We start from the raw sequence: 22,010 nt of genomic DNA on the forward strand, positions 1-22,010 counted from the left end.
ACCCAAAGCACATGCAGAGTAGGATTACTTGAATCTTTGAACCAGACCAGATTTCCAGTATTGCCCTGGACCTTGGTGATTGATGGGCAAAACTGGAAAGTTACACCTGACCCCTAGACTCGATTATGATACTGCACTAGGTGTCGGATTGGGCTGTCTTTGATACGCCAATCAATGAGATCCTTAGCGGGGGTCAAAACCTGGGTATGTTGGGATAGTCTGAGAATTCATCTGAGTGGGTGATCATAGTGACAGGATCAACCCCTTTGTCGGACAAAGGTAATGATCGGGGATGCACTCTCTCTAATGGAAACCAAACTGCCGGCAGTTGATTTCAATCGTTGGAATTTTGTTTTGCAAAATTTATATATAAGATATATAGATATATACGGTTTCAAAATGTTTGCAAATGGTTTAAATTCCCGGGATCCATATGAGTAGAGAGTGCAACACTTTTCCTTGCAGCCAAGGGAGAGGTCCTCTTTTGTCGGGCAGTGTTTGATCATTATGTGTGAGAGGTTAAGTGTAAGGCCATTTAGGGTTGCACCTGATGAGCTAATCTTGCATCTGCCCATAGTCCCTGGGTTTTTATAAGATGGCTTGGCCCAGAGACCACTTAGTGTAAGTGTTGGGCCCATAGAGTCCATGTGATGGGCTCAGAGGGTTCACTGGGCTCTCCAGTGAATTCGGCTAGGCCTTGTAACAAAGGTTGGGCCGAACCCATGTGGATGATGTGTAGATCAATGCTTGGGTCCTACGCCATACAAAGAAGCTCAAATGGGCAGCAGTTTGGAAGCCTATTGAGCACTTAATACTTATTGGGCCTAAACCCCATTTCGAACTGGCTGATTTAATTATCTACTTAAAGGGGCAGATCTGAGATTCAAATAAAGATTTGAATCTAGTAATCTCCTGATAAGATCTGGAGTGGGCTGACCTAATCTGCAGATAGGATTAAGATAATTCCCTATCCAAATACCGATTTGGATTAGGATTAGGAGGTTTCTTAGTCACTAAGAAAGAGGAGAAACCCTAGTCTTGAATTTCTAGAATTCGAACCAAGGGTTTTAGCAGATACAGTCTCCTCCTGCAATTCTGAGATTGGATCTCAGAAACCCTAGAGAGAAGAAAAGCAAATACGCCAACTTCAGCTCTAGAGTTCTCCTTCAGCCACCGCGCCATTCACTGCCTAGTTCGATCTCTCTGAGAGGGAAAAATCAAGAAGGTGTTCTTGATATCAGTCTTTGTTGAAAGGCTAATTGTGTACGGTGCTCTTCGCTTCCATCGAATTCTTGTGAAGAATTTGGTTCGTAGGACGAACACTACTAGTTCTGTTCTAGTATCACTACGTCATCTTCTGTGGGAGTAGATCTTGGGAGTATTCTTTGGACGTGAACACTGACGTTGGGAGATATCGATTCTCTGTATTAGGTATAACCCTTCCCTTTCTCTTTGGTTCAGATCAGGTTCGGTTTTGGTTCGATTAGATCCTTGAATATTGTATTCTAAAATCAGGGAATATGATTCCCAGTTGGAAGGGAGGAGAGAAATTTTTGAAATTCGCCCACCCTATTCCGCTGCATATTTGGCATCCATACGATGGATCTCTCCCTCCTTTCTGCCCTGGCGGCAGCTTGGGCACAAGTTTTGGAGGCCAAGGAGAAGGCCAAAGACATCATTGAGATTTGGAAGACAATGACCTAGTACCAGCATGCCCTGACTAACTATTTGGTGGACTCCTACTTGGAGTGCACCGAAGACACCAAGCTGTAGGTGTTGTAGTTAATGGCTGACTTCCCAATGGACAAGCTGGGGGTCCTAGAGGCTGAAGCTCCTTCTGCCGGAGTGCCCACTGTTGAGGTCATTCCTTCTACCAAGGTGCCTGCCACTGACGTTCCTCCTTCACTCGAGGACCCTGCTCTTGCCAAGGACATTGCATAGGCTACTCCTTGTCTTCTCTTTTGTGCTTTTTGCTTATGTTATTTTGTAAGGGGCTTAGCCTCCCCCATCCGAGGCTAGTCTTTGTAAAGATGATACTTGAAGTTACTTATTGAAATACACTTTTTTCGTAACTTGTGCCTTTACTGTCTATTTTTTGTACTTGCACATTTATTTTGCTTAGGGGCTGATGCCCCCTTCTAAGAGGTCATAAGTGGCAAAGAAGTTATCCGAAGTGGCTTATTACTTAGTCGTTCGCTTAAGAAGTTAAGGGAGCTCAGCCGAGGCAGAGCTATGCCGCCGAAGGGTTTGGGGCCCCTTTCCTTTGTGAGAAAGAAAGGGAGGTGAAGGCCTTAGCTCTCCTGGCTTGTTCTCCACTGCCATAAAAAATCAGTTGGACGAGGTTAAACTAGGCCGCCAAGGTGTCGGGGCCCCTTCTCTTCATTGGCCCAGAGGCCTTTGGCTATGTCCAGTCTGGTCTTCAATCCTTTTAGGATTGTCCTGTTGGTGACCTCGGCTAGGTCATTGGTTTGTGGGTAGCCTACCGAGGTGTATTGCTACTTAATGCCAAGGCCGACACACCATTCTTTGAACCTTGCATCGTTAAACTGCTTCCCGTTGTCGGTGACTAGCATATGAGGGATTTCGAAGTGGCAGATGATGTTCTTCCAAAAGAAGTTTTAAATCATTCTGGTTGTGATGGTAGCTAAGGGCTCGACTTCCACCCGCTTCGTGAAGTAGTCGATAGCGACGATGAGGTATTTTTGTTTCCAATGGCTTGAGGGAACGGGCCGAGGAGGTCCATGTCCCACATGGCAAAGGGCCATAGGCTACAGAGGGCTGAAAGAGTTGTGGTTAGCCGATGGGAGATGTTGGAGTGTCTTTGGCATAGGTCACACTTTTGTACTAGCTCGGCTGTATCCTTTTGTACTGTCGACTAGAAATATCCTTACCTTAGTGCTTTTTGGGCCAATGCTCTGCCTTCGAGGTGGTTGCCGTAGATGCCTTCATGGATCTCTTGGAGAACATACTCACCCTCCTCCCGACGAAGGCATCAGAGGTAGGGCAAACTAAATGACATTCCGTACAACTTTCCCTCGAGAAGTGTGTAATGGGCTGCTTGTTGTCGGACTCTCCTAGCTTCATTTCTGTCTTCGAGCAGTTTCTCGTTCAGAAAATAGGTGATAATGGGGTCCATCCAATAGGGCTCAGCTTGCACAGGGAACGCTTGGACTTCTTCAATGTTGGGGCATGCTAACTTTTCAACACGGACCGTGCAGTCGAGGGCTGCGCCCGAGGTGCTTGCTAACTTGGATAGGGCATCGATGCTCATATTTTCGGACCACGGGACTTGTTGTAAAGTGAAGTGTTGGAAGTGGCTGGCAAGCTCTTGGACCTTGGCTAGGTACTTGGCCATGCTATGCTCTCTGGGCTCGTATTTGTCGTTAACTTGGTTCACCACTAGCTAGGAGTCACCGAAGACCTCAATGTGTCAGGAGCCGAGGTCCTTGGCGAGATGTAGGCCTACGAGCAGAGCTTCACACTCGGCTTCCTTATTGGAGGCCGAGAAGTCAAACTTCAAAGCATATTCTACTTTAGTGTTGTTTGGGTTGAGGAGTATGAGACCTGGTCCGCTTCCCTTCGAGTTGGAGGACCCGTTGACAAAAAGCTTCCAGGTCAGCTGAGGTTCGTCGGTTGGCCGAGGTTCGTCCACCTCTTGTGGGGCCTGGTTAAGGGCTGAGCTAAAGGTGCATTCTGCCACGAAGTCAACCAGGGCTTGTGCTTTGATCTTAGGCCTCGGCTGGTACTGCAAGGTGTCGAAGGTCTCGGTTAGGTCCAAGTTGTGCTGGTCGGCCTTCAGGCTCTTCACAACCATGTCGTTTACATAGGCTTTGACATTTCTCCCCATTTGGTGCTTGAAGACTTTGTTCATTAGGCATTGGTAGGTGGCCCCAGCATCACTAGGCTTCGACCTTGTAACATTATGTTCCGTGATCGGTGATGAACGAGGTCTTCTCCTTGTCCTCGGGGTGCATCTTGATTTGGTTGTTTCTAGGGAAGGCGTCCATGAAGCTGAGCAGCTCGTACCCTCAGTTGAGGTCTCTCGGATGAAGCCGATATTGAGTATCTTGTTAACTTCCTCTCCTATTGCCTGTCATCATTCCATGCAAAGTTCCTCTTCTTCTGCTGAACTGGCCTAGAGCTCGGGTCCACGCTCAGCCCATGAGTAATGATCGAAGGGTTAATTCTGGGAATGTTAGTGGAAGACCAAGCAAAGACGTCGGCATTAACTTTGAGGAAACTTACCAGTTCAAAAAGGTAGTTTGGAGGAAGGTTGGACCTGACGTAGACCCTTTTCTCGGGCTCGGCCTTGTCTATGGGTACCGAGACGAGGTCCTCGGCCGGTTAGCCTTGGCTTGCGAGTTCCTCCCTATGGTCGAGGCCCTTTAACGGTAAAGCTTCTTTGTTCTTGCCCTTTAGTGCTACGACATAGCACTAGCGGGCGGTTTGCTGGTCCCCCCGGATGACTCTGATGCTGTGTTCGGTGGGGAACTTGAGAGCGAGGTGGTAAGAGGAGATGGCTGCCTTGAGTGCATAGAGGGTTGGCTGCCCGATGATGGCATTGTAGGGGAAGCCGATCTTCATGACCAGGAACTCGTTCATCCTCGTCACCTGCCAAGGTTTTGTCCCTAGTGTGATTGGTCGGGTGATTCTTCCCTCCAATTTGACAACTTTCCTGGAGAAGCCGGCGAGTCTTCTCTTCCCGAAAGCATTGTAGAAGAGGATGTCGGTTGAGGAGCCGCTATCCACTAGTATCCGATTTACCATAAAGTTTGCGACGATGGCCGATACTACTAGCACGTCGTCATGGGAGACCGAGATCCCCTTTAAGTCCTCGTCCATAAAGATGATGGCTGATACTACTCAGTGGCGATGTACTTCTGGGCTTTCTTCAAGAATTCCACCTTGGACTTGGGCGGGGCCTTGGCAAATGAGCATTTGAGGGCTGAGCCAGATAGGAGGCCATTGATGGCTGCGCGCATGGAGACCATGGGGTCAAGGTCCTAAACCTCAATTTCCTCCTTGAAGTGGTCGATGTAGGACCACAGGCTCTCACCACGCTTTTTTCGAACTGTCATGAGCGAGACGACGCTCTTCTGGCATCACCGGCTGGTGATGAAGTGGACGAGGAAGAGACTGACGAACTGCTCCCACGAGCTGATGGACCGAGTGGGGAGCTTGGAGAACCATCAGCAGGCTGCCCCTTTGAAGGTTGCCTAGAAAGTTCGGCACGTCAAGGTGTCAGAATACCCACAAACGAGCATGAGTGCCTTGAAGCTTTCCAGGTGGTCGTTCAGGTCGGATGTTCCATCGTACATCTCGAGCGTCGATGCTTTGAAGTACGATGGGAGGGGTTCCAAGGTGCTATCGGTGGTGAGGGCATCCATTTTCTCAGACAAAGGGTTCTTGCTTGCCAAGGCATCAACTTAACTCTCTTTAACCTGGTGGACTTCGTCTTTGACGGTGCTGAGTTGCGCCTGCAGATTGACGATCTTTTGGTCGATGGGGACTTGGGCCTCATCCTGGTCATCCCGGACGCGGAACGGGTCGGCCTTGTTCCCTGAGTACTTTGATGTAGGGACGTTTCCATTTCTTCTGGCCTATCGATCGTTCAAGAGGTCTTGGAGGTCTGAGACACGAGAGGGAGAGGTGCGGCGTTGGCCTGTCGATCGTTCATGAGCTTTGTCAAGTTGTTAAAGTTAGTCAAAATCCAACTCAAACATTATTTTTGGGTTATATTTTATCCGTTTTCGGTATATAGTTTCATTTTTGTATCATAAGCAACTGATTTCCTTTAGTCTTTTAAATACCAACTTTGTTCTGATTTTAAAGGAAAGTTGTATGGACTCCTCTCTTTTCTCCATATAAGCTTCATAAAAAAAGTGGCAACCTATCCGGTGTTATTTATGAAATTCTGGGGCAGAGCCCTTCTAGTAGCAATTCCTTCCAGCAGCATAGATTTTTCGATAAGAAAATGTCTTTTGGATTATATTTTAATTGTTATCTATCTATCTATATATATATATATAAGAAAATCTATGATATGGAAAAAGTATCTTTTCCATATTTCCATGAATACACGGTATCGCAGGTAACCTGTTTCAAAAACAACAATTAAAACCACATTTCAAAAAAAGAAATTCATTTCAAATAATAAAGACGTTAAGGTCTTTTCGTTCGTTCTTCCTCCTCGAATGAATCTCTCCCACAGTCGTCTCTTTCTCTCTCTTACTCAAACTTCACACCACCGGCGAGGACGGAACCAACGGCGGTATCTAACCAAATCTCTATCTCCTCTTTCTCTCTCTGTCTTTCTCTCCTTCTCTCTCTGTATTCGATATCATATTTGATTTTCTTTATGTTCTCCATGGACGACACCAACCGGCAACGGCAAACACATTTCTAGGTTTGTTATTTCATTCGCTAGACACTGTTATTAGATCCCTCTTCTCTACATTTGTGTATGTATTGGAGTGGGAGTGATGAGTCTTCTTCTCTTGTAGGTGGCTTGCGGGCCATATTGATAGACCAGAATAAGTGCTGGAGTGACAGAAGTTGCAGCAGGGATCTACACAATGAGGTATTGGTGGAATTAATGAAAAAGAAACTTGGAGTACATGTATATTTGTATGTTGATTCTTGATTCTTAGGGTTGCTTTTTGGCAGCTTGGAAATGAATTCCATTGTTTGTTTAATGTCAATTTCATGCAGTTGTCAAACTACAATTCATACTTTGTTAATGTGCAGTAAGTTTACAGAACAGAAATTCATTAGTACCTATACCCTTCAGGATGAAACTTGTCATGATCAAATACTGAATAATTTAAGTGCCCATTTATTCAGCTAAAACTGTTTGAACCTGATATCAAAGGGCAAAACTTCTTAAGAATGAATTAGCCACTGATCTTTAGGCCAAAAAACGTACTGTAAATTTTTTTCAGAGCAAATTTGTTCCCTTGATGAATGAAAAGCTCTCATGTCCATCTATGGGGTAGTGAGAAATTCTTTGTATTGTTGAAGGATATGCCAGTTAGTATCATCATGTACAGATAACACTTTCTATATTATTATCTTTGATAATTATGGCTCTTCTTCTCAGGTTCTCAGCTCTAGTGTAGGAATACCGTCAATATGCTCTCTATCAATGAAATGCATTTGATCTATAAAAAAAATCAAGACCATTCCATTAATCACTATATGCACAATGTCCCCAACCCATCAGTGTTGATCATACAAGCAAAGGGACATCCTTAGATAAGCCATGGCCCAAAAAACTTGGGGAGTCAAGCTGGGGCTGAAAATGACCTTAGCCAGATCAGCTCCTTCATGTTTTGCCAAGACCTGGCATTTTTATTGCTAGAAGAGCCTGGGTTGAGCTGGAGTTGGATGGGCCCATTCAAACCTCAACTCATTAAGGATATATATAACCATATATTAGGATATGGTTATATATCCTTCTTTCCCCTTCACTAAGCAAGTTCTTCTGAATGGTAATTGAACCAAGCATAAGTGGAGCTTTAAATAAGCTAGACATGAGCTTGGCACTGTAGGCTCCAGACAAGCTTGAGCATTTCCCTAAAAGCCATAATCCCAAGCCAAGATTATTGTTTTGGCAGGAACTGCACCATTATATAACTCTGTTGTATTTGAAAGAGAATTTCCCCGTCATACTTCTTTTTAGAAGTCGCTCTTAATGTACTGCAAATATTGGTATTGGATCAATTTTCAAAGCCTTGAAAATTTAGCAATCAAACATTTCCCAAGTCCTGATAACCAATAAACAAACATTTGGGATGGTCAGTTCACTTTCAGGCTTTATCAACTTTATAGAGGTTGATTTTTCCCAATCCCGAGATCTTGATCCAACTACACATTTCACATGGTCTTTCTCTATTGGTTTTCTTCTGTTAGATGGCACCATTTTTGTCTTCTCAGATTTTTTGTTTTTTGTCTCCTTGTTCTGCAACCTATGCTTCAAGGAAGCAGAAAATTCCATCTTATTAGTACATGCCTTCTCCTTATTCTTAAAGCTTTTTGAATCATAGAACAGCCTATGATTCAAGGAAGCTTTTTGATTTTACCAAGCATTATATTATAAGAATAATTTAAAGCTTTTCTGTTTATATACTAGAGAAATGTAATAAACTTGAAGTTTTGTTTGATAATATGAACTGCATTGACTACAAACTTCTAGGAACAATGGATTTTGCATAGGCTGTACCCTCTAGGGCAGTTTAGGTTACTAAGATTCAAACTTGTGTCAGACTTGATGAGAAGTTTGGCAGGATATGCCATGTATTTCAGACATTACATGGGTCAAACGTAACAAGTTGTGCTTATCTTTAGGAGACTAGATAACTAAGCTATGGTGATCTGTTCAGAATTAAGTGGTCCCATAATACCTAGCTTCTGTGTCTGTCTGTGTCTTAGAGAGAGAGATGGTTACTTACGAAGGAAGTCAGGGAACAGAATGGTGGAGGTCCTACAATAAGACACATGCCTAGATTGTTGCATATCAAGTATAGGATTTCCAGAGTTGCACTCTTCTTGAGATGAATACCAGTTGATTGGTTACCACTTCTATGATACCATTTAGTGTACCATAGAAGTGATTATTTCCTTAGACGGTATTTCTCTACTAAAATGTTTGGTGCTGACTCCAAACTTGTGAAGGTGCTGATTTTTTCATCTCTAGGTACTTATTGCTTTATAGATGTTCTTTCTCCATTGCAAAATCACCACCCTAGCACTTATTGTTTATATTGTTCTTTCTCTTCCTTTATCTTCTTATTGGTTGTGTTATCTACATTCTTAATTTGTAATATACATTTAAATTGTGAATGCAGGTGCTTCTTGCACTTAGTTGTAGTATGGAAAGAGCAGCTAAAGTTTCTTGATTAATTTCGTAGTAAAGCAAAGTTTTCCTGGATACTAACCGTGAAACCTCTAATGCTATTAAGATGGAGCTCTGAAAGAAAGGGCATTTGCTGGTGGTCAATAAGCCTCTATATAAAGCAAAAATGGTTCAGATTCTAGAAACAGCCATCAGAGAAAGAAATCTTGAATTGCAACAAAAGAGTCTGAGTGTTTCAAGAACTTCCATTATGCAAGGTGAATGACATGGACCACTACAAGAAAATTTGCATATACCGACAACTATTTTTACAGACGGTTATTTCCGTCGGTGTAGATTTACATATACCGACGGATCAGCATCGGTCGATGAAGGATATCTATACTGACGAATATTTCCGTCGGTATAACATAAAAGTAAAAATGAAAAAAAAAAATGGCGTGTGAGGAAAGGCGCGGTCTGATCTTTTCCTCCCCCGCATCTTCCTTCCCATCCATTCGTCTCTCTCTCAGTCCTCTCTCTGTCCCCCCAAAACTCCAAAAGCCTTTTGGTTGTGTTCAAGTGGTAGTTTGTGTATTGTAGAGCTTCCTGCCACTGAAACTTGGGAAGAGTTGGAGGGCAAAGAATTCAGCATTGTATATATCTGTTCAGAAGTGGACACTACCATGAGGTGAATGGACACTATAAGAAACAAGCTTTAGCTGGCGGTCATGATTCGTCGACACAAATCTCATGAGTGCTGGCATTGACTTAAGCCGGCCGTCTTTCTTTCCCAGTATAGCCACTATCAGCAAAAATAAAGTCCACCACAATATCCACATAGAATCGCCGGCGTAGGTGGCACCAACTTAGGCCATTGAATTAATCATTGTCGGCGGTTTGTTCATATTATCGGCTTATCCTTCCTTATACCAGTAGTTATACACCGACAAGGAAAAAGTAAAAAAAAAAAATAAATATTTAAAAAATTGGCATTGAAAACCGCCGGTACAAATAATAGTAGAATGCCGACTAGATTTGAAATTGACATTTGTGCAAACATTTCTGAACGTCGACTTAGGTTTTTGCCAAAAATGGCCAGTAACTTTAGGTGGCAGTCTGAATCGCTGGCTAAAGTTTTGCCGAAAGATGAATTCTCTTTCACGTGGCGGTCTGAACCGCTGGCTAAAGTTTTGCCAAAAGATGACTTCTCTTTCACGTGGCGGTCTGAACCGCTGACTTATATCATATCTGATTGCCACACGTAGCATTATTTATGGCTAAGCCGCCAATTAGTTGATCACCGACTCAGAGCTATGTTTTTTTATATGTAAGGTTAATTTCAATAATTTTTTTACACTTGCACTTTATTGATCCATCACTTTAATACATGTTTTATATATTCTTGAAAATTGATACATGAAAACTTAAACAACTTAAATCTATTAATTTAAATATTAATTATTATCATATCTAAAATAAAATGTTCAAATACACTACCCAAAACAAATTATTCAAATATATTATCCAATTGATATATAAAAATTACAAGGACATAAAAAAATCAATATTTCGAATTGTATCACATCCTCCAATGCAAATCCACTTCGTGGTCAATATCTGAGCATCTACTTTTTCATCTTCCAAGTCGATCACATCTTTCTCTGGAGCAGATTCAGTGAAGAGCAAACTCGGTGCATAGAGCTACAAGATTAGCACCAACAAACCCACAGGTTGACCTTTTATGTAAACATAAATCTCTTGTTTTCCCTTGTCGCAGAGGCAGATCCTATAAGTAGAATGATCTAACTTCCATCATAGGCTATAAGAAGTTCCAACCACTGAAGACTATCCTGTGTACGAAAAGTCATTATAAGTGGTCCCACTGTGACAAGAGCTACACTTGCAGTAGATGCAACAATAAGAAGTTCTGTCATTACAGATCTCAAGACACGTGAGAAGCATTGTGGCCGTGATAAGTGGCTATGCTCTTGTAGCACAACCTTCTCAAGGAAAGACAAGTTATTTGGACATGTCACACTCTTCCAAAGTCACACTCCGGCCCTTCCTCTTGAGGAGAACGAAGTGTCAAGTGGAGCATCAGATTTAGGATGAAGCAGTGAAGTAACAAAAACAACTCTGGTAGAGCCTACTAGCCAGATTCAACTTCAGCTCAGGTACCTCAAAATGAAATCTTTGAGCCAGTATCATATCTACATAAAAAAAGAGTGACAAATCAATTCCATTCATTAGGGAAAGCAATAAGAATCAATAATAGATCAACTGCTAAATTGAACAACATCAACATACATTCTAGCATGCCGAAAGACTGGAATTGCTTTTTTAAAAGGCTTCATATAATCTTCTGGCATTTGGTTGCCCTTCTTAAACTTAAGCAAAGAGAGGGCCTATTAATAGGACATCATATGCAGGAAATTATGATAAATATCCATCTTCTGTAACAAGGATACACTTATGGATCAAAGAGGCCACACCAAAGCATTTACACAATACATGAGGCATAGAAAGTTTTTATGCCTAATGGTTTTCATGAAGATTTTTAGACCTAATGGTTAAGTAAAATCAAATAATATATGATCCTTTTGGCCATTCTATCACACCAAGAAAGGAAAGTTTCCATGGGGAAGTTGCTAATTGAAATTCGAAAAAGATGCAGTTGTAAGCAACCACAAGTTAAAAATAGGTTTGAAAATGATGAAGCCCTGAACTTGAAAACAAATACATTTTACAATGATCAAAGTATTTCTAAATCAGCTTGAAGTTTCAACAGAGGCTGGATATTTTCCACAAAATAAAAGCATGTCATTAATAGGTAAAAGAAGCTTTACATCATAGGAAGGATCAGCAATAACATTATGTTCCTTTATAGTCCATGGTAACTAATGGAATTTTGTTATATTCCAAAAAACTGCAATATTTTGTCCTTTTCAAAACTGTCCTCTGCACAAAAGTCAAAACAAAACATGATTAATCAATAGTAATCTTAAAGTGTAGGTTAAGAAATCGGGAATGAGAATAATATGTAAAAGCAAGTGTAGGGTGCAGAATATTAACATATAGGATTTGGGTTAAGCTCTTGTTGATTCATGCCTAGACCTACTATCCTATCTTGTCATGGGGAGTGGTGACTTAGTTGTTTCCCATTGATTTTAATGAATAAATTTCTACCTTTCTGGTAAAAATACTAAAATGAATCTCAGCTTTCATTGACTATATAGAGTGATGTTATTCAAAGAGGTATGCTTCTAAGATGAAGAAATTGCAACTGGAATCTATTGGTAGTTCCTCTGTTCCATACTTGGATATTAACCACTACAGTCAGCCAAATGGTGGGGAACTAGTGGAACCTATCACTCATAAAAAGCCAAAAATAGTTGAAAGCCTATTGCCTGTGGAGTAAATAGCAGATCCTTCCCTTGCAGGGGATTGTTCTCATAAAGTTTTTGTTCCTGAACCAAGGGGTTCATGGCCCCCCTAGCACTTTTGTCTTCTCTTGCAAGTTTTCTCGATTCAACCACTAACAACCATTAAAGACATGGGAAAAAACCATCATCCAACATAAATAAAGGATTAAATACAGTTTATTTGATGTTAAGATTAAAGAGATAAAATAAAAGAGAATGTGAGAAAGTTCACAAGTGAGAAGACAACAAGATCTCCCTTTGAGAAAGTTCATAGGATTAAAGCACTGATCCAACACAGTTGTTTTAAAAACTGATTGGAAATGTGTTTCCCTTTGGGTTAAACAAGTCAACTGTGGTATGTGGTGTTATAAATTAAATATCAATAAATAAAAGATTCATATAATTTGTAGAAAATTAGGCATGTCTCTAACATCATATTTTTATCTCATTAAACAAAAATATGTGTAATAAATGATATTTATTTATTATTCATGATAGAAATGAATAAAAATAGAAAAAAAATAAATAGAGAACTAATATCTCTAACCCATGACTCGTTGATAAGGTCAAACAAGTCGATGATTTAACCAATTTGGTTATCAAGTTGTTGACCAAGTCATCGATAGTTTTTTCTTTTACTGTCTCAAGAATTCTCAAGAATCTGTGCATGTGACAAATCAAGCAATCCAATTGTTAAGCTCAATGCTAGTTGCATCGGAAACTAGGTCTATGTGTTGAAGGCAATAAATCCACAAACTATACAAAGCTTCTATTACTTGTCTTGTTTTTTTACATGAATTACGATCATTTGGTCATTATCTTCACAAGCAGGCATATCATAGAAAATGAAAAGAATGGCATTGATGGATCAGTACCTCATTTGTTCTTGGTTTCAGGAAATCACCTTCTAAAGTTGAGTAAACAGACATCAATAGCTCTCCCCATCTGCAACAAACACCATGAACAACCAACCAGAAAAAAGAAAGAAAAAAGTAAGGACATCCAATAACAGAATAAAAAACCAAGAGAAAAAGAAGGAATATAGCAATAAATGTCTATAGAAATTTAAGGAAGATCGGTTTTTGGGAATAATCCTTTCTGCTACTATCCATCATTAATTAACAACAAGAAATGCAAACACTTGCTTGCCAAATTCCAGTGCTGTGTGGCCACTGACAGCATTCAAACAAAGATTTGCAGGGGTAAATTCCTTTAGAAGAAGAAAAGAGAAGTGAACAGAAGAGGGAGAAGTTCGAACAGAAGAGGGAACCAGAAGAAGATAAGAATGGGTAACGGAAGATTTGGTTAAAGAATGGGTAACGGATAGGATAAAGAATGTTTTAAATTTTAATTAATATATAAAATAGTAATTACCGATTACTTAAATAAATCCGATAACTGTCGTATACGTGGCAGTAGTAGAAGTTTTAGATATGATATGGTTTTCCATATCATATATATATAGGAAACCCCCTTCCTATATATATATATATATAGGAAACCCCCTTCCTAATTTTCTATTTTTTTTATTTTTTATTTTTTTAATCCTACATAATTACCCATTAAACCAATAAGGAAATCACATATTCTTAACTATTTCTAACGACCATAAAAAAAGAGGGATTTGCTTTTCTAATATTTAGCCAAGTGGCACCACTTTCCCCCACTTCCTCTTAAATTGTCTTTATTTCCTATTTATCTCCTAAATTATCTCTAACTGCTATTTATCTCTTAAATTATCTCTAATTTAATAGAGAGATTCTCTCCTAAGCAATCTCTAATTCCAATTTATCCTTTCTCCCACTTTTTATCTATATCTATCTAAAAAAGTTTCAATTTAAAAAATTCAGAACTATTTAAATGTTATAATTAAATTATATACTAAATTTAAAATATTTATTAAAAACACAAAAAAATAATAGATTTAAATATATACATATTATTAATAATTCAATATTTTTACAAAATTCGTCATGAAATTATGTAGTAACAATATAAATTATAATTTTACGAATTATTCAATTTAAATTTTATTCAAATAATAAAAATTTAACATTAAAAAATAAAACATTATAAATATTTCAATAACTAAAAATCTTAAATAAGATATACCCTCCACACCCTTGAATACGGGCATCGGAGGCCAAAATCCCCTTCCCCCATTGGCTACCATAGCCATCTCCCTTTCTAACAACAACTCAGTCGTATCAACTTCCCTAACGAAGTCGATGAAGGGACAATCCACTTTCCCCTTACAAGAAGCCATTAGGAACAGATAATGGATATGAGACAAGACACAAAAAGAAAAGGAAAGTGTTTCACAAGACAACCACAATGATGTAGGAGCAATACAAAGACGATGACAAGAAGATAAACATGGAGAACTGATTCAGTCCCTCCCTCTTACACTTTTATAGAGTTATTACGTGTCCAGAATATCAAATGACGCCAAAGAAGATGAACAAACGCCAGTATAGAACCCCAAACAATGCTTAACGAAAAAGAAACCAAAACAAACTTACAGATATACCCCCAACAGGTAGGAGGAAATGATGCATTAATTAGAACAAGCTACCATGTCCTCAGCCGCCACTTTAAAAACAGGATATCAGGGCCACTCCCCATGTGCTAACCAGCGCAATTATTACAAATTGATGGTTAAAGAGCCCTCATGATCACCGCCATGTCACCATCATTCAGTACTTCCTTGATTCCCAACAGCCACTAAACATGATATGCTATTAGGCAATGTACTATCACCCCAAACCATGAATCCACACCAAGAGTAACATGAAACGCAGGGTGGTTTGCCGCCCACATGGGGACTAAGTATATAAGTGTCTTTTGCTAATTCCCTTCCTACCAATGATCAGGGGGCGGGAACTCACAAACTTAACACAGAATTGCCCATTGACAGAAAGGGAATCATCAAAAGACAGGGGGGCTAAACCACAGAAGATACGGAATCCCATCGAAGGATAAACAACCAATCCCCGCCTAAGACTACTAACGAGCAAAGACGCATGACCAAATAAGTAGTTGATTCTCAGTTTGTCAACAAACAGGGGGCTGACAGAAACCCCAAGTTAAAACCCTATTAATCAAACAAAATTGCAAAATACGGCAAATCCCCAGACCCAACGCATGCAAATACTCATTAATCCCTCGCAAGACCTAAAAAAAAATGCGAAAACAAAGTGCTTATCGATAAGCTACCACTTACCGATAAGCAGGGGCTAATGCAGGTACATAGTGCTTGCACAGTCCCTCAAAGCATAGTAGCCATTAGATTGATACCACATGGATTCTCGCGATGAGCCAGCAGCTCATCTTTCCTATGCAATGAACTCGTGGTTCACTACACGCTTGTGATGAACCTATGCTTAGCGCAAGCCCTAAACGAACTCAGGATGAACTTGCGATGAGGCTTCACACGTACCTGGCCCTGTGATGAACCCTAAAACCATTATGAGATTCCAGTTAGTTAAGAACTAGACTCGGGTATTAGCCGCACACGTGATGTCGATATGGGGAACGTGACATGGCGCCACGTAGGTCTAATAAAACCTCGCCTGCCAACCAATGACGTCACTAGAGCCACGCCAGTTAAGTAAGGAGCAAAAGGGTAGTAGCACACGTGGGCTATGAGGATCTCCGAGTGAAAGAAAAGCCAATCGTCGGAATGATCCCCATAGGAACATGTGGAGAAACCCCAATAATGCTCTTAATGATTAATGGCGAATCCAATACACTTTCCTAGTAGCAGACAAATGCCTTTAGTTCCTTTCCTACAGGATCTCGGGATCTTCCCCATAAATGGAGATCATTCTCAAAATGAAATTCATTGAACCACTGATTACTCCCATCACAGATCTCCCATTATGTTACTCTCCGCTCATGCCCTAGCCTCTTGATTGATTATCGGTTCTTGGTCTTTCTCTGTCTTTCAAAGAGACCACTTCCCTATCTTAGCCGCCACCTTACCTACACCTTCCATCAGGGAAAATCCTAATTCAACGGTCCACATTGCTCGACATACTCCAAATTATGATTTTTCACTCTGGTATGCCCCTTGAGGCCATCAAATCCCATCATTCCCCTTTTTTGATACCTTAGAACCCCCTTGGAAAGTCTTGTTACAAAATTCCCCATTTTACCCCTCATGCAATCTCGTTGTTCAAGATAAACCCTAACATCTTGAGTTTTAATCTCAACCCTTAAATCTGATGTGTGCACATGCTACACATCATTTTTATTGTTGTATACATGGTTTTGATGATGATTTGCAATGGTTTTTACCCTATTTGAGCAGAATTTCAGGAAACCAGGAGTTTGGGACAATCTAGGGTGAAGAGAGCATGAAGACATGTTGATATGGCGAAAAGGGAAGCACTTCAGCTCATCAAGAAGAAAAGCCCAGCCGAAACCCCAAAGGAAGCCCACAAAAGAAAGAAGCCCAACTGCAGCCCAGCCAAAACCCTATGGGAGAACAGTAGTTCAGCCCATCAAGTTTTTCCCAACAGCAGTTCGGCCCACTAAGAACAACAGCCCAACCGCAGCCCTAAGGGAGGCTCCAAAAAGGCGGCTGACTTTAGAGAAGGAAAGAAAGGCTGAAAAGAAGAGAATAAAAGGAAAGGAAAAAGAGGAAATTAGGGTTTGGACCCTTGAAGACAAAACCAAAGAAGAAGAAGAAGTGCTAGAGAAGGGAGAAGGCTACTGAATGCGAATTGAAGAGGAGATCAAAGATTGATGCAGAAATCTTAGGTTGTCTTCTTCTTTGATTCTGCAAATTCAGTAACCTAGATTCGATTAGGGTTTCATGATTTTTCTTTATTGAATCTTTCTTCCATTCTTTCTATTATGCAAACCATGATGGATTTCAAATATGATATGTAATTAATATTTTAAGCAGATCCGATTGATTGTGATTTATTCTTGGGATTTCTTGATTAGGGTTTTCGATTAATAGAATAATCTTGGCGAATTGTTCTTGTTTTTTAGATTGCTTGAATTGCTTGAGAAAGAGTTTAGGTAATCAGATCAACTAATCAAGAAAATGGATTGAATGCATCTTAGAGATAATTTGCATGATTTGTTAGCATTCTTTCAACTAGAATAAATTTCTATCAACTCCTTGTTCTTAGTGCATGTATGGCGATTAAATTTCTGATAGAGATATAGGAATTATTGCTCATAGATAGAGTGAGTTGTGCTTGAGAGAGGCTGCTCATACAATTAGGGTTTCGCCAACTCAAGACTGAATTCACTTAGGTTGGGCTGCTTAAAGATTTAATTGCTAAACCGGATCTGCTAGTTCTTGCATGTAGTAATTCTTCTTATCATTAAAGGCGGTCTGATCCGAAATTGCTTAGGGTAGTTTTCCAATTAGGAGTTAGGGTTTTTCTTTGTTTAATATTTCGGTTTATCAGATAACAAAAGGCTGATTTAGTACTAGTAGTTGTTGGATCAATCCCCGTGGGAACGATACTCTACTCATCATTTTATTACTTGATCGGCTAGTGCACTTGCTAGTGTCTTCTAAGCGCATCAAGTTTTTGGCGCCGCTGTCGGGGATTATCACAACATTATTAGGAACCATCTGTCATTGTTAATCTGATTTTGTACATTATGTTTATGATATGTGTGTATTAGTATCTTTATGACTTTGACTTGTATAATTTATGACACGCAGAAGTGAAAAGGAGGGCATCACCTACGATCCCGAGATTGAACGAACTCTTCATCGCTGCCTTAGAGCTTCTAAGCAAGGGAGAGCTGAAAGTGCAGAGATGGCCGAACAAAGGACCATGATGGATTATGCCAAACCAACCCTCACCGGGGCAGCCTCGAGCATTGTGAGACCAGCAATAGTTGCCAACAACTTCAAAATCAAACTAGCAATCATTCAGATGTTTCAAAATACAGTTCAGTTTTGCGGCTTGGCTCATGAAGATCCGAACACTCACATCGCCAACTTCTTGGAAATATGTGACACATTCAAGCACAATGGGGTTAGTGATGATGTGGTGAGGCTCAGATTGTTTCCGTTCTCATTGAAGGACAAGGTTAAGACTTGGCTGAGCTCTTTACCAGCTAGATCGATCTCTACTTGGGATGAAATGGCCAGCCGTTTCCTATCCAAGTATTTCCCTCCGTCCAAGATAGCAAAGATGAGGAATGATATCACCACCTTCTCTCAACAGGACGGGGAGTCATTGTATGAGTCATGGGAGCGTTACAAAGAATTACTAAGGAAGGTCCCTCATCATGGACTTCCCGTATGGTTGCAAGTTCAGACATTTTATAATGAGTTGACCGAAGCAAATAAGACTATTATGGACGCTACAGCTGGGGGATCCATTAATAACAAGACCCCCGAAGTTGCCCATGCACTCATTGAGGAGATGACTGCAAACAACTATCAGTGGCATTCCGAGAGAGCCCAAGTTAGGAGACAGCCCGAACTTCATAATGTAGACACCTATACAACACTATCTGCACAAATCGATGCCCTCAGCAAGAAGATATATGAAATGCAGTTGGCAGGCACGCATGTTCAAACCGTAGCTTGTGAATGGTGTGGGGGAGGTCATATCAGCACCGAATGTCAAGTTAGAAATCAGTTCATGCAGTCCCCCAAGCAAGTAGATTTTGTTGGTAATTTGCAAAGGCAGCAAGGCAATCAGTACCCTCGTGCATTTAACCCTGGTTGGAGGAATCACCCCAATCTGTCTTGGCAAAATCAAAATGCGGTGAAACCCTTTCCCCAAAATTTCAATCAGCCAGAGAATAAATCCAATCTAGAGGAGCTGATGACCAAGTTCATAGCAAGTGCAGAAACGAGATTTCAGAACCAAGAGGCATCGATCAAGAACTTGGAAACTCAAGTGGGCCAGTTGGCACAGATGATATCTTCTAGAGTCCAAGGCGCTTTACCCAGCAATACCGAAGCAAACCCAAGAGAGCAGGTGCAAGCCATTACTTTGAGGAGTGGTAAGGAGCTGCAAGAGGTGGAGAAGAAGGCAAAGGAAGAAGGTAAGGTGGGTACAACCCTAGAAACAGAAAAGAAAGAGGAAGAGCAGTCTGAATCAAAGAAGGAGACAAATCAACAGCCACAAGTACCATTTCCCAATAGTCTTAAGTGACACAAAATGGAAAAGGATTTCGGTAAGTTTCTTGAAATTTTTAAGAGTTTACATATTAACATTCCTTTTGCAGATGCTTTAGCCCAAATGCCACACTATACAAAGTTCCTGAAGGAGATATTGGCAAACAAAGGGAAACTGGGAGACGTGGCTACTGTTGCAATGAATGAAGAATGCTCACCAATCCTCCTCAACAAACTGCCTCAGAAACTGAAAGATCCAGGGAGTTTCACTATTCCTTGCACTATAGGCAGTTTGAAAATTAATAAGGCATTGTGTGATTTAGGAGCTAATATAAATTTGATGTCATATTCAGTTTTTAAGAAATTGGGGTTGGGTGAACCCCAACCCACTAGAGTTGCATTGCAGTTACCTGATAGGTCCATAAAGCATCCTAGGGGAATCATAGAAGATGTGCTTGTTAAGGTTGATAAATTCATTTTTCCAGTAGATTTCATAGTGTTAGACATGGAAGAGGACGTTGACGTCCCACTTATCCTAGGGCGACCCTTCCTAGCTACAGGAAAGGCAACAGTTGATGTCCAACAAGGACAACTCAGCCTTAAGATTCAAGATGAGGAAGTAATTTTTAAAATGTCTGATGCTATGAAACATGCACCTTCTAGTGATGATTCATGTTATATGATAGATGTCATTGATTATGCGGTTGGTGGGTGTTTTCAGGTCAACGGGCAGCGCCTCAAACCATATGTAGCGGATGGAGCATTGCCTACACCATCAACTGTGTACCTAGATGTTCATTGATCCACTGGAATGCTGAGATTCAGACGGAAAACAAGCACTTATTGGGCGGCAACAAAATGCTGATGAGTAGTTTTTTTTTATTTTTATTTATTTGTTTTTCTGATTTTCTTTTTCATATCATTCGAGTTTCTTTTCTAGGATGTTAATCTTGTAGATTGTTGATTTCTCTGAGTATTTCACATTCTCTCTTCTTAGTTTCTTTTGATCTTGGTAGCTAGAGGGTCCAAACGAAGGAGCCATTCCAGATTCCAGAATGCTCTTCAAGGAAGTTCTCTAAACCCCTTCAAATGTTTGAAGTCCCGTTGCTCACATTGCTGAATTCATCCTTGCGTTTTCTCTATATGAACATTGAGGGCAATGTTCATGATAAGTGTGGGGGAGGCTATAGCTATGCACCTCAATCACCCCAATACATAAATGCATTGATAGACGGCATAAACTGGAAATTCCCTCAAGATTATTGTTGTTTATAAGGTGAATTCCAAGAGGGAATACGATGAAGTCGAAGGAAATCACTATAAGTGCTAGAATTTGTTCCTATGAATTATCCAATTTTATCACAATACTTGAGGATGAGGAAGTCGAATAGGACTTTTATCATGACCAGCACCAACTCTACTCATGTGTATAGTGTGCTTGGTTGAAATCTTAATGATCATTCGAGCTAGTAGTGCATCATGAACTGTTAATGCATGAACTTCAACAATTGATTTAGAAAAAAAAAAAGAGAAAAGAGAAGAAGAGAAAGGGACAAAGTCCAAATTACTCCATTGTCATGAACTGAATAGTAAAACTAGCGGTTCATGATATGAGTTCAGTCCCAACTCCGCTATTCCAAGTTGAATAGTAAAACTAGCAACTGGGAATATGAGTATTGTTATCTGCCTCTAGCCTGTGACCCATGTGAGATGGAGCATAAAATGCACTCACACAAAAAAAAAATGAAAGAAAAGAATTCGGTGATGACTGAGGTTCAAGGGGACAAAAATATAGTTGGAAATTCAATTTAATGCATTGAAAGGATTTGAGACCAAGCTCGAGGTGATGGTTAATTATGGCGGTCAAGGAGCTGCTATACATATTGAACGGAATTGAGTGTTGGAGCATGAAGAATCTCATGTTCTCCCTTCCTTTGTTCTCATGTATGTGGTAAGAGTGGCCAATCATGGGGATGAATCAGAATGTTTATGCAGGTTTCCCGACCACTTAATGCATTCTCATCCTAAAATTCATTTGGTAGATGGTAATAATTTGGGAAATGATCAGTTTATGGGTAATATCTTTGCTTGAGGACAAGAAAAAGCATAAGTGTGGGGGAGTTTGAGGTGTGCGCATGCCACACATCATTTTTATTGTTGTATACATAGTTTCGATGATGATTTGCAATGGTTTTTACCTTATTTGAGCATAATTTCAGGAAACCAGGAGTTTGGGACAATATAGGGTGAAGAGAGCATGAAGACATGTTGATATGGCGAAAAGGGAAGCACTTCAGCCCATCAAGAAGAAAAGCCCAGCCAAAACCCCAAGGGAAGACCACAAAGGAAAGAAGCCCAACTGCAGCCCAGCTGAAACCCTATGGGAGAACAACAGTTCGACCCATCAAGTTTTTCCCAATAGCAGTTCTGCCCACTAAGAACAGCAGCCCAACCGCAGCCCTAAGGGAGGCTCCAAAAAGGCGGATGACTTTAGAGAAGGAAAGAAAGGCTGAAAAGAAGAGAACAAAAGGAAAGGAAAAAGAGGAAATCAGGGTTTGGACCCCTGAAGACAAAACCAAAGAAGAAGAAGAAGAAGAAGTGCTAGAGAAGGGAGAAGGCTGCTGAATGCGAAATGAAGAGGAGA

At 40.6% G+C, this 22,010-nt stretch overlaps 1 protein-coding gene, 1 long non-coding RNA gene and 1 other non-coding gene across 4 annotated transcripts; 1 reads left to right on the plus strand and 2 right to left on the minus strand.

Annotated features, from left to right (window-relative positions):
- Positions 1-10,260: 10,260 nt before the first annotated feature.
- Positions 10,261-13,590, minus strand: LOC148803232 (uncharacterized). Of its 2 annotated transcripts, XR_016081281.1 has the most exons (4): positions 13,404-13,590; positions 13,134-13,203; positions 11,144-11,794; positions 10,261-11,046 (listed from the first exon to the last, which is right to left on the minus strand). It is a non-coding gene; the product is annotated as an uncharacterized LOC148803232 (long non-coding RNA). The 2 variants fall into 2 exon arrangements; XR_016081280.1 differs by having other exon boundaries at positions 10,261-11,794.
- A 4,349-nt stretch (positions 13,591-17,939) lies between these two features.
- On the plus strand, positions 17,940-20,168 carry LOC104590568 (uncharacterized). Its single transcript, XM_010249282.2, has 2 exons — positions 17,940-19,293; positions 19,477-20,168. Exons 1-2 carry the CDS (start codon positions 17,940-17,942, stop codon positions 20,166-20,168), a joined length of 2,046 nt encoding a protein of 681 aa, XP_010247584.2.
- LOC148803233 (small nucleolar RNA R71) lies at positions 18,426-18,532 on the minus strand. The gene has a single exon (XR_016081640.1). It is a non-coding gene; the product is annotated as a small nucleolar RNA R71 (small nucleolar RNA).
- Positions 20,169-22,010: the final 1,842 nt, after the last annotated feature.

The sequence above is a fragment of the Nelumbo nucifera genome, chromosome 1, assembly GCF_055504915.1.
Source record: "Nelumbo nucifera cultivar China Antique chromosome 1, China Antique-T2T, whole genome shotgun sequence".
Taxonomy (NCBI): domain Eukaryota; kingdom Viridiplantae; phylum Streptophyta; class Magnoliopsida; order Proteales; family Nelumbonaceae; genus Nelumbo; species Nelumbo nucifera.